Source organism: Lutra lutra, chromosome 11 (genome assembly GCF_902655055.1).
Source record: "Lutra lutra chromosome 11, mLutLut1.2, whole genome shotgun sequence".
NCBI lineage: Eukaryota > Metazoa > Chordata > Mammalia > Carnivora > Mustelidae > Lutra > Lutra lutra.
Genome location: NC_062288.1, coordinates 85,316,255 through 85,329,130, shown reverse-complemented (window position 1 = coordinate 85,329,130; position 12,876 = coordinate 85,316,255). Strand labels below are relative to the sequence as shown.

The 12,876-nt window shown below is 40.3% G+C and overlaps 1 protein-coding gene across 3 annotated transcripts in view; it reads right to left on the bottom strand.

The window, feature by feature from the left end:
• Nucleotides 1–1,749: 1,749 nt before the first annotated feature.
• Nucleotides 1,750–12,876, bottom strand: part of CALU (calumenin) — a 32,148-nt gene continuing 21,021 nt past the window's right edge. For all 3 annotated transcript variants that reach the window (XM_047694835.1, XM_047694833.1, XM_047694834.1), the window contains exons 4-7: nucleotides 12,628–12,794; nucleotides 11,301–11,361; nucleotides 5,598–5,797; nucleotides 1,750–4,143 (exon numbers count right to left, since the gene is read on the bottom strand). In XM_047694835.1, the coding sequence (XP_047550791.1) occupies nucleotides 4,039–4,143; nucleotides 5,598–5,797; nucleotides 11,301–11,361; nucleotides 12,628–12,794 (533 nt within the window). In that variant the 3' untranslated portion in view covers nucleotides 1,750–4,038. The remainder of the gene's footprint in view (nucleotides 4,144–5,597; nucleotides 5,798–11,300; nucleotides 11,362–12,627; nucleotides 12,795–12,876) is intronic.

Here is a 12,876-nt window from a genome sequence, read left to right as displayed (position 1 = left end):
CATTGAGATACCACCTTACACCAGCTGGAATGGCCAAAATTAACAGGATAGGAAATAACAAGTGTTGGAGAGGAAGTAGAGAAAGGGGAATCCTCTTACACGGTTGGTAGGAATGCAAGTTGGTGCACCCACTTTGGAAAGCAGTGTGATTTCTTCAGAAATTAAAAATAGAGCTACTCTATGACCCTGCAATTGCACTCCTGGTTATTTACCCCAAAGATACAGATGTAGTGAAAAGAAGGGCCATCTGTACCCCAATGTTCATAGCAGCAATGGCCAACTGTGGAAAAAGCCAAGATGGCCTTCAACAGACAAATGGATAAAGAAGATATGGTCATTATATACAATGGAGTATTATGCCTCCATCAGAAAGGATGAATACTTAACTTTTTATCAACATGGACAGGACTGGAAGAGATTATGCTGAGTGAAAGAAGTCGAGCAGAGAGTCAATTACACGTTTCACTTACTTGTGGAGCACAAGGAATAACATGGAGGACATTAGGAGAAGGAAAGGAAAAGTGAAATTGGGATAAACCAGAGGGGGAGATGAAGCATGAGAGACTATAGACTCTGAGAAATAAACTGAGGGTTTTGGTGGGGGGTGGGGGTGGGTAGGGGTGAGCCTGGGGGTGGGTATTAAGGAGGGCACATATTGTATGGAGCACTGGGTGTGCTGCATAAACAATGTTGGAACGCTGAAAAATATAAAATTAAGATGTTAAAAAAATAAAAAAAATTATCTCCTTTTTTGTGATTTTTTTTCCTTATTGGGGGATCTGTTCTGAGATGATACATTCGGAATTAGAACAAACTTAAACACCCTAGAAATGGGAGATATAAAGAAAAACCCAAAACCTTGAGTAGGCCCAAAATATGAGTTTGAAAGACCGTCTTTATGCCACCACAGCCAATAACCCAATAGTTCTGGCAGGGACAGCCATATCCAGAAGATCCCGAGCCAGCATGAATTATTTGAGCTCCTCCCACCAAATTTGGCTAAACTTATACATCTGTCTTAAGCTCCATTATTTAGTAAAGTTAACAGTTAATTCCCTTCATGTTCTCAAAATGTCTATGTACCTCTTAATATCATTTATAAGCTATATACCAAAATGTTCAAAAAACTGTTTTACTGGGACGCCTGGGTGGCTCAGCTGGTTGAGCAGCTGCCTTCGGCTCAGGTCATGATCCCAGCGATCCTTGCTTGGCAGGGAGCCTGCTTCTCCCTCTGCCTCTGCCTGCCACTCTGCCTATGCTCACTCTCGCTTCTCTCTCTATGACAAATAAATAAATAAAATCTTTAAAAAAAAAAAAAAAGAACACACTAAAAAGTTTATCTTAAAAAAAAAAACTGTTTTACTTTATACTTTATGCTTCCCCTCTGCACCCCCTGAAAAAGAGCCTTGTTGAAATAAAAGTCAAGATAAATGTTGTGTGTACATTCAGGAATGGCTTGTGTTTGGTATCAGATAATTATGTAATGAGCAGCTGGACTCCTCTCCAGTCATATGGCCCAAGGAAAGCAAAGAAGGGAAAGAAGGGTTACAGCTGTAGTGAGAAAGATGCTAGAAAATTTCAGAAATAAAAAAGGAATAGCTAATCTGGGAGAAGGCAGAACTTCTCTGGGATGGGGAGGAAGCATGGTAAAACTTCTAGACCTCCTTTTCTTGACATTTTATAGCACCCATCTTTCTAAGCAAGAATTCCATTTCTTAAGAGAATAAAGGACATACTCATACCCCACCATGAATGTAAACAGTTTTATTTAGAAACAGATAGGTACCTGTTTGCATTATAGAATATAAAACTTGGTTTACACTCTATAAAAAATAACCAGTATCCAAATTTAAGAGAGCTAGCATTCACAGAACACACAATGTGGGTGTGTAGCTACTGTTCACCAGCCTCAGGCTTGACTGAAACCAAAAAGATAATCCGGGGTCATCAGAGGTTAGAGTATGCTTGCTGCTGAGCACCCAGTATCCAGAACTTGCCATTTCAGCATATGAAGGTTTGCTTTCTAAGTGCGTAACCTTAATATCAGGCCTGGGTTCTCTGTACCTAGTGAGCTGCAAGGCCCTCCTGCCACACCGTTCATGATGTGCCCTCTCTAATCCTGGGTTGATGTTATCATCTTTGATCTTCTGAATGATAAAAATGGGGAATCTGGAGAGCAGAGAATTTACATTCCCCTATACTGGGGTTAAAAAGAGTGTATCCACTCTCAAGAGCTCAATGCAAAGGCCAGGATCAAATTACGTTATAGTCTGGCTTTTAACCAGGCCAAGTAGTCCACTTCAACATGATCATGGAAGACCAAAGGATACACCTAGGTTCAGATTATAATAATCACCCAGCACCACCTGAATCTATTATCCAGAAAGATATATGAAATAATAAAGGTTAGATATACATATATTTATCTTAGTAACCTGAGGGCTAAAAAGGTTTGGAATACAATAATTCTTCTCAAAAGAGGTCCATCTTTAAGAAAAGGACCAAAAAAGACAGAGTTTGTGTTACATAAACTATGGGTAAAGGTGAGTTGGGAACAGAAGGCGGCTTCTTCAGCTCTTTCTACAACGTCCCTCTCTTTGACAAGGATTGGCAACCTGCTGATCCACGATAAACTTTTTTGGGGGCAGCACAGAGAGGGGGCCATGGGTCAAAGGCAAGAAGGTTGAGCTACGGTCCTCAAACCAAAGAGTCCTCTCAGTAGGCCCTCTCATCTTTGAGTCTGAGTTCAAGCTCTTCAGCTGACACAGAAATAGGCCTGGTAGTAAGTGGTTAGCATTCTGAGGTATGAGGATCCCTGGTAAATTCAGCAGCATGTGGTTTTTGGAAACCAGCCCACAAGATAAGAACACTGCAACCAAGCTCCTAACTAATACTGCTATTTAACCACTGTCTGAAAGAGAAAGGGAAGAGAAGGAAAAAAAAAAAAATCCCCAATACATTGGGAGGTTGTAAGCGTCATATAAGGTGGCCCAAATAAACTCTTTATTTCATCTCAGGGTTTCTCAAGAAAACCCTCATTTGGTGATCATTTCTCTCATTAAAGGCACTTTCAATGAAATGACATAATTGGAAAGGAGTACATTTTAACTGTAGTGAAAGCAAGATTAATTCCTAGGAACACCTGGGGAAATAGGAGCTGAACGGGGCACTCACAGTGATTCAATAGGCAAGACAGTCTTGAGCACTTCAACAGATGCACACCCAAAAGAAAGTGTGTGCCCTTAAAACACTTGTATTTTTCCCTTAGTTTTCCAGCTGTTTCTATGTATAGCTCTATAAAGAGATCACACTCACTTGATTGATTTTCAAGACACTGGCCCTAACTCTTCCCACCACAGCTGTGCCTGGCAAAATTAGCAAACAGCTAGTCCTACTGGGAAGAACAAAACTGAACGAAATCAAGTTGAGCCAAGCTTTCTGACAGCACAGGGATCGGTCCTCGCCCAGATAATGCCACAATCAATTGCTGGACTGAGAGCAACTGAATGGAATATGCGGCCCCTACTACTTACGGAAACACTTTTCAACAGGCAAGATGAAGTGTCATCTCTCTAAATAAAATAGTGGGGTGTATTTTTTCCCTTTTCTTTCTCCTAAACATTTCTTATTGATCTCAGGCTTAAAAAATTAGTTAAGTCAGAATTACAAAAATTATATGGCAAGGGTTGAGAAAGAGTGAAGGGCTAACGTTTGCCTACAGTGTGAGTTGAGGATGTTGATCCTTCATATCATACTCCCAACCAGAGAACAGATACAAAAATAAACACACCATGTTATACATAATACAAAGTGTAAATCTACAAACACAAGTGTACTAATTAGAGTTGTTCCTCAGAAGCACAGTTCCCTCCAGTACCTCGAAGAGGAGGAGGAATGGGGACGGGATGGTTTTCATTACACCTTTTCAGGTCTTAAAGTTTGTAATAACAGTCTCAGTAGCGCAAACAATTTCATGTGAAACCAGAGGCTGTAAAAATAAATTACTTTGGAAGAAATGTGGATTCCTCTGTCTGCAGCTCAGAACTCATCATGTCGTACTAAGGCCTCACCAAAATCTGTGGCCTGGCTGCCCACAAACAAATCATACTTGTCAACAATCTCCTCCTTGGTAAGCTTGCCGTCCTGAAATTAGAGAGAAGAGTAAATTGAGGAAAAAACGATTTCCCATTCCCAATTTAGCAACACCGCTATAAAACACCACTATAAAACAAAACGGGGTTAGTCAGGATTTAAGATTCTAATTCCCACTAAAATAATGTGAACTCAACCTTCACCCCCAACCCTCCACAACATACAAAGAGGGAAGAAAATAGCAATTAACACATTTTTCTTATCAAGAAAGTTAAAAGTGGAAGGGTGGAAATAATAGCTCAGTAACTTAATGCATCAAGCAAAATGTGGGCCACCTCCTATGTATAGGTAAGAGACAGGAAGAACTGGGGAAAATACTTTAAAGTGAATCCAGTCATTGCCTAACAGGAACAATAAAATCTGCTAACGTCTGCACGAAGTCTTCACCCCCGCTATGCCTTAGCCAGCAACAGATTCCAGACACAACCCCCAACGAAGGCTCAGACACTCAGCTCAAAAATTATCTAGGCCGGATTCACAAGGGATGACCCTGGGAGTTTTCTTTTCTCACATATCTCAAGACACAGCACCTGGCTACTGAAGTGACTGCAGCAAGAACTCAAAACAGACCGTCCCTTAAAACAGCTCAGATGATAAGACACTGCATTTGAAAGCAAAGACTGGCCTAGACAGGAGAATGTTCAGAATACAAACCCCTCCATCTTTAGATTGATTTTCAGCCTACTCTAGGCAGAGCATTCAACTGCTGAAAAGGTGACGACTTAGTGAGACTACTGCTCTTTTTATGAAACAAATGCCTCAGATAAATGATCAAGAAAACTTTTTTTTTTTTTAAAGATTTTATTTATTTATTTGACAGAGAGAGATCACAAGTAGATGGAGAGGCAGGCAGAGAGAGAGAGAGGGAAGCAGGATCTCTGCCGAGCAGAGAACCCGATGCGGGACTCGATCCCAGGACCCTGAGATCATGACCTGAGCCGAAGGCAGCGGCTTAACCCACTGAGCCACCCAGGCGCCCCGATGATCAAGAAAACTTTTAACAAGCTCCAGATAAATGCTGATTTATAACCTACTACAAAGAACTTCATTTTAAAAAGTGTATTTAAGAAGGAAATGACCAACTCTGAGCAGGCAGATGAGCCTGTAATAGGTAAAAGCACAAAGGAAATAACAAAGGGAAAAAAGCAGAGAAAATTTCCTGGGGATCCGAAGATAACAGATGACACACACTGGATACAGGCTATATACAGAGGCTCCATCCTGAAGCCAAACGCCTCCGATGGTGTGAACACTACTGAGCAAAGGGATTTCCAAAATGAGATCACCTAGCTAGCACTGCCCTGTAAATTTTCAATTGTCGACTTAATATTTGTAGCAGACTTAGACCAATTAAGACCTTACATGCTCTATGTACCTCAATAGGAATGTTTTAGGCAATTCCCTATTCGATCACTACCAGGTTGTTTGGGCCTAGCCAGACTTACCTTGTTCTGATCGGATTCATAGACTAGGTGCCTGGCTTCTGCCTCTGCATGATCATAGTCTGAGGGGAGGATCCAGTCTTTGGTCTCTTCCTTGTCCATCTTCCCATCACGGTTCTTATCTCGAAACTCAACAAACTGTTCTCTTTCTGTCTTTACCCACTCTGGCTCATCAGCATTTCCATCATGGCTGTACATGTCACCTGCACGCACATGTACATAATGCAAAAGGTAAGTTTGTCTTTTTCTCAAGACTGCCACATGGTAATCTGGCTTAACTCTTCTTCCTCATCCATCTGTCTGGAACCTAGTAGCAATTACAAAGGTATTTTAGGTCAGAGAAAGCAAGGCATTTTCCTCAGGCTTACTCAATGACCTTATAACAAGAATATTTCCAACTGCTTAACGTACTTAATAGCCAAAATATGGAAAGAGCCCAGATGTCCACCAACAGATAAATGGGTAAGATGTGGTAAAGTCATACACTGGAATATTACTCGCCAGCAAAAAGAATGAAATCTTGCCATTTGCAACAACATGGATGGAACTAGAGAGTATTACACTAAGCAAAATAACTCAGAGAAAGACAAATACCATATGATTTCACTCATATGTGAAATTTAAGATATAAAACAGATGAACATAGGGCAGGGGAAGGAAAAATAAGATAAAAACAGAGGAGGCAAACCATAAGAGACTCTTAACTATAGGGACCTGAGGGTGGGGGATGGGATAATGGGGAGATGGGTATTAAGATGGCACTCAACACAAAGAGCACTGGGTGTTATATGCAACTGATGAATCACTAAATTCTGTCCCTGAAACTAATAATACACTACATGTTAACTAAACTGAATTAAAAAAAAAAAAAAAAGAAGAAGAATGTTTCTAGTTGCTGATTGTAATATGAGTGCAAAGAGAATCCTTAGCCCTCAAGAAATGCAGAAATAAAGGGCAATGACTAGCATTTGGAAAGATAAACTTTTAAAAGATAGCTGTCCCCTACATTCCATTTCCACCCAAGGTAGCTAGCTAAACATATTGCTTTTAGAAAGGTGCTATGTTAAATTCTCAAGAAAACTTGAGAAGTGTATGCTAGAAACACAAACTGTGTATAACCAATTACTAAGTACTTTTAAAAATGTATCTCTAGGGGTGCCTGGGTGGCTCAGTGGGTTAAGCCGCTGCCTTCGGCTCAGGTCATGATCTCAGGGTCCTGGGATCGAGCCCCGCATCGGGCTCTCTGCTCAGCAAGAGGCCTGCTTCCCTCTCTCTCTCTGCCTGCCTCTCTGTCTACTTGTGATCTCTCTCTGTCAAATAAATAAATAAAATCTTTAAAAAAAAAAATATTTAAAAAAAAATGTATCTCTAAAAATGATGGCTATATATAAGCCATAATGTCCATTATCACATTTCAAAAAATCAACTTTTGGGACTATTGAATACTCAGTCCAAATGTGACTTTCCTAATTATCTTCTGAAGTTGGTTTGTTCAAGGGCACCTGCAAAGCTCAGCTGGTGAACCATCTGACTCTTGATTTCGGCTCAGGTCATGATCTCAGGGGTGTGGGATTAAGACCAGAGTCAGGTTCTGTGTGGGGCATGAAGCCTGCTTAGGATTCTCAATCTCCCTCTCCTTCTCCCACCAGCCCTACCCCCCAACTAAAATAAATAAATAAACAAATAAAGTTGGTTTGTTCAAATTACTTATATGAACACTATAGGCAAGAAGTTGCTATGGTACTTGAATTTTACTAGATTTATGTAAGAGTTAAGGTACTTTAAAATTCAGTATTACAGCCAAGAGAGAGATTCTTCACAATTGTTTAAATGTCTACTTAGGGGCGCCTGGGTGGCTCAATTGGTTAAGTGTCTGCCTTCGGCTCAGGTCATGATCTCAGGGTCCTGGGACTGAGCCCAAAGTCGGTCCACCTGCTCAGCAGGGAGTCAGCTTCTCCCTCTGCCTCTCCGTACCCCCACCCCCGCTTGCTCCCTCAAATAAATAAATAAAATCTTAAAAAAAAAATACGAACTTGGGGCGCCTGGGTGGCTCAGTGGGTTAAGTCGCTGCCTTCGGCTCAGGTCATGATCTCAGGGTCCTGGGATCGAGTCCCACATCGGGCTCTCTGCTCAGCAAGAAGCCTGCTTCCCTCTCTCTCTCTCTCTCTCTGCCTGCCTCTCCGTCTACTTGTGATCTCTCTCTGTCAAATAAATAAATAAAATCTTTAAAAAAAAAAATACGAACTTTACTTAAATACTGTAGATGCCAACTTTAAAATGTATAAGGGAATACTCTTTGGCAAATTCTTTCAGAATTATGTGAGTGAAGAAGTCTGAAGACTACTGAGTTTACTACATCGAAGTAAGTATATGTGCACTGCATACAAGGTATGGGAACACACCTTATATATGTCTAGCAGTTCTAAGGAAAGGTAGCTATTTAGTTGTGATAAAGCTAATTCATACGTTGAAACCCACAAAATGAGGGTAGCACGGCCCACACCACAGATCTGAACCCAAGTTAGCCTGCGCTTAAGGGAAACACCACCCTGCAAGGAAATTAACATATGCCAATCACAATTCTCCAACTCCACTTGCAGCTCACCTGACCCTAGAAAACAGGACCTGCCAGCCCTATAAGGAAATCCCTAGCCTTCTAGCCAATCATATCCTGTTTCTGTTACTACTTCTAATGCTTTATAAAACTCACTTTTGCCCAAAATCCCTTGGGAAAAGTGCTCCACTGCTTGTTAGGCACTGCACTCCCCAATCCGTGGACTGTTTTCCCTTGAATAAAGGATGAACTCGTTACTAAACTATATTATTGTCATTTGGTATTGTTGTCTTTCTGAATTTGAGGGCTAAGAGTAGACCTACTTTTTTTTTTTTTTTAAAACAAAGAAGGAATAACTCAAAGCAGGACTTCCTAGTTCTTTATCTATGTTACAGCACATTCAGAAAATGTATTTGTATGAGCTGCTGGGCCAGCGCCCTACCTTGGCTCTCCTGCGGGCCAAGAAGAACTTTCACAGTACACCTATGAGGAAATTCTGAATTAGAGAGGGAATAAATGTGTACTTAAAAGACATACTTTTGAATAAACAAATGAAAAAAAATACTTTTATATATTTTTATTTTTTTCAGAGATTTTATTTATTTGAGAGAGTAAGCAAGCAAGGGAACAGAGGGAGAGGGACAAGCAGATTCCACGCTGAGCGCACAGCCTAATGAGGCGCTAATTTCATGACCCCGACCTGAGATCGTCACCTGAGCCAAAATCAAGAGTCTTGATGCTTGAGCCCCCAGGCACTCTTTGAAAGACATACTATTAATAGTATATTAAATACTATAAAAAAAAAAAAACAGGGGCGCCTGGGTGGCTCAGTGGGTTAAAGCCTCTGCCTTCGGCTCAGGTCATGATCCCAGGGTCCTGGGATCGAGCCCTGAGTTGGGCTCTCTGCTCAGTAGGGAGCCTGCTTCCCTTCCTCTCTCTCTGCCTGCTGCTCTACTTGTGATCTCTCTCTCTGTCAAATAAATAAATAAATAATCTTAAAAAAACAACAACCATAATTTAAGTACATTTTAAACCTAAATAAGATGACAATAATATTGAATTTTCTATTTAAAAAAGATTTAATCCTTTTTTAATATAATCTCAAAAACTTTTTTGAGATTATGTCAAAAAAGTTTTAGAGATACATAACCCAATGCTTACAGATATGAGATGATGACTGGTATTTACTTCAAAATAATTTAAAAAAAGGGGGGGGGAATAGTTGAAGATTTAAAAGGACTGGCCATGGGATGATGGCTGTTAGGGCTGGGCACAGGTACACAGGGGTTCATTATACTATTCTAATTTTATGTGTTTGCAATGTTCTGTAACAAATTTATTTTTCATTTTTAAAAAAAAATTGTATTTACTTATTTGACAGAGTGAACAAGCAGGTGGAGCAGAGAGGGGGAAGCAGCTTCCTGCTGAGCAAAGAATCTGACATGGAGTTCAAACCCAGGACTCGGGGATCACAACCCAAGCCCAAGGTAGACGCGTAACCAACTGAGCCACCCAGGTGCCTCTATAACAAATTTAAAGACTAAAAATACTCAACAGTATAACTCCAGGGACTTCTTATTAATGCTAAATATGAGAGACAATGACCATGTGGTTTATGATCTCTTTCCTCAACAGGGTAGAAACTAGCACAATCCCCAGAAACTGGGAGACACTGCTTGGGAGACTTTCAGGTCTCCCTGCTTCCTCAGTGTATAACTGTTTACAAAAGAAAGTAACAAACATACATACACACAGTTGATAGTTTTAATAGTTTCAAAATACAATTCCTCTGCCCTTGGACCTATACGATAGAGATGTAGAAAGAAGTATCTCCTTATTTGACCTCAGTGCTTGATAAATGATGGTACTTAACAGTTATAAACCTTAATTCCTCTCCTCTGGAGGGTCAAATGAGTTCCTCAGTTTTGCAATGGTGATAAAATGGCAAAAGACAAGAACGAAAGAGAAAATAATTAAATATTTAAAGGCAGAAATAGTCAACTTTGAAACAGGCTCAGTAAGTGCACCCAGACATTTATTTCCACTGTGCTAATGAACTCTATTAAAAATAATCATTTTGGTAAAAAAAAAAAAAAAAAAAGAACTATCTTCCTCTGCTCATCTCTCTTTTTCTAAAAAACTCAAAACACATCAGTGAGTCTTTGAAGAAAAGAAGGGCAAATATTCAGGGAGTAATTTAAGTAAATAACCCTATATATAAATAGCAAGTATAATTAGATAAAAATCTGAGAAAAGAAGTAACTTGTTTAATTCAAGGGACAGGTTTGAAAAAAAAAAGGAGAAGACCTAGACAGAACACACAACAGGAAATCATGAAAAGGAACAAAGAAAGGATCTAAGAGAAATCAGCAACTCGTGGTCATTTATTTACCCACCGATCTTTTTTTTTTAAAGATTTTATTTATTTATTTGACAGACAAAGATCACAAGTAGGCAGAGAGAGAGAGAGGAGGAAGCAGGCTCCCTGCTAAGCAGAGAGCCCGATGAAGGACTCGATCCCAGGACCCCGAGATCATGACCTGAGCTGAACGCAAAGGCCCAACCCACTGAGCCACCCAGGTGCCCCACCAATCTCTTTTATTCTATTCCCTATCTTCCTCTCTTGGGTTTCCTAATGCCAGCCTAGGCTCCCTGCAACTCTTTACTGTCAATTCCACAGGCATATGGGATGCACTGTATCACTGCTATCCAATAAGGTAGCCGCTGGCCACATGGGGCTATCATGAACTTGAAATGTGGCTGGTCTGAACTGAAATGTCCTGCAAGTGTAAAATATGCTTTTGAACACAGAATAAAAAAAAAATCCTAACTTTATATTGATAACACATAGAAAGTCTAGAACTTTAAAATATTAGGTTAAATAAAATAAATTATTGAAAATAATCATGTTTTAAAGAAACTTTTTTTTGATGTGGCTATTAGAAAAGTAGAAATACACATGTGGCTCACATTTACATTTTGACTGGACAGTGCTGCTTCAGATACTTTATCACAACCCACTATTCCTCATGCTCGTCTGGCCTTAATGACACGCTAAGAGTTGACCCATGGGGTAAATTATTTCTATGTGCTAACGCACTTCCAGAGAGCTTCTCAGCTTCTCCTAGGAAAAACAGTAGAAACAGACTTACCAATATACTCTTCAAGATCTATGAAACCATCAGCATTCTTATCTATATCCTCCATTGTTTCCTAGACAGAAGAGGAGACAAAGTAAGTATCTGGATGAGATTTAGGCAATACCTTATCATTCATTAAAACACACACACGCGGGCGCCTGGGTGGCTCAGTGGGTTAAGCCGCTGCCTTCGGCTCGGGTCATGATCTCAGGGTCCTGGGATCGAGCCCCGCATCGGGCTCTCTGCTCAGCAGGGAGCCTGCTTCCTCCTCTCTCTCTGCCTGCCTCTCTGCCTGCTTGTGCTCTCTCTCTGTCAAATAAAAAACAAAAACAAAACAAAAAAAAACACACACACACGCACACATATATGTTTATGTGTGGGTATGGTTAAACCACAGGAGGGCGCCTGGGTGGCTCAGTGGGTTAAAGCCTCTGCCTTCGGCTCAGGTCATGATCCCAGGGTCCTGGGATCGAGCCCCGAATCGGGCTCTCTGCTCAGTAGGGAGCCTGCTTCCTCCTCTATCTCTTTCTCTGCCTGCCTCTCCGCCTACTTGTGATATCTCTCTCTGTCAAATAAATAAATAAAATCTTAAAAAAAAAAAAACCACACACACAGGAAACTGCCTTTTCCCCAGCTAAAAAATGGTAAAACATCACTTATTTCTTATGCTTCAATCCAAAATAACTATGAATTTTCTTGGAAAACACTGGTACCGTTTAAAAAATGACCTATCCCACCAAGCCCATGATGATGCGGAATAAACCGAGTCATGCTGACATCATTCTAACAGGAGATGTGACCAGTATGTCTATAACTATAGTCTATATTTTATGTTTACAAAACTATAAAGTCTGTAGTTTGTTTTATTGGTAACTGCCTTCTGTGAGAATTCTTCAATATTACTGTTATTAGTGTCTGATCACTGGTTATGGGACATTTTTAAAAACAGGATTTTTGGTTGCCGGGGGAAAAGGGGTAGGGAGAGGGTGGTGGGGTTATGGACATTCGGGAAAGTATATGCTATGAAGTGTGTAAACCTGGCAATTCACAGACCTGTACTCCTGGGGCTAATAATACATTATGTGTTAATTTAAAAAAAACAAAAAAAAAACAAAAAAAAACAGGATTTTCTTGGAGCGCCTGGCTGACTCAGTCAGTATTGCACATGATTCTTGATCTCAGGTTCGTGAGTTCAAGCCTGACACTGGGGCTTAGAGCTTGCTTAAAAATAAAAGCAAGTCATTCTTCCAGATATAGAGTAAAGAATAAAGAGGAAAAACAGTATAAGCAACAAAAAGAGGAACTGGGTTTCCGTTGAGAATCACTGCTCTCCACCAACCTGTACTACTATATCTTTCATGTAGTCATACTCCTCAGGGTGCAGGAAAGCTGTGAATTCCTCCTTTGTGGCAATGAGGTCTCCATCCTTATCTGCCATTTTAAATCTCCGCTCATCTCTAACCATCATCTGTTTATAGTTAAATCCATCATCAGGGTCTGGATCATCTAGAAAACAAGACGTTTAGGTCAAATCATAACACTGCCACAAAACATGAAAATGTGTGGACTGAGGAAATCAATTTACAAG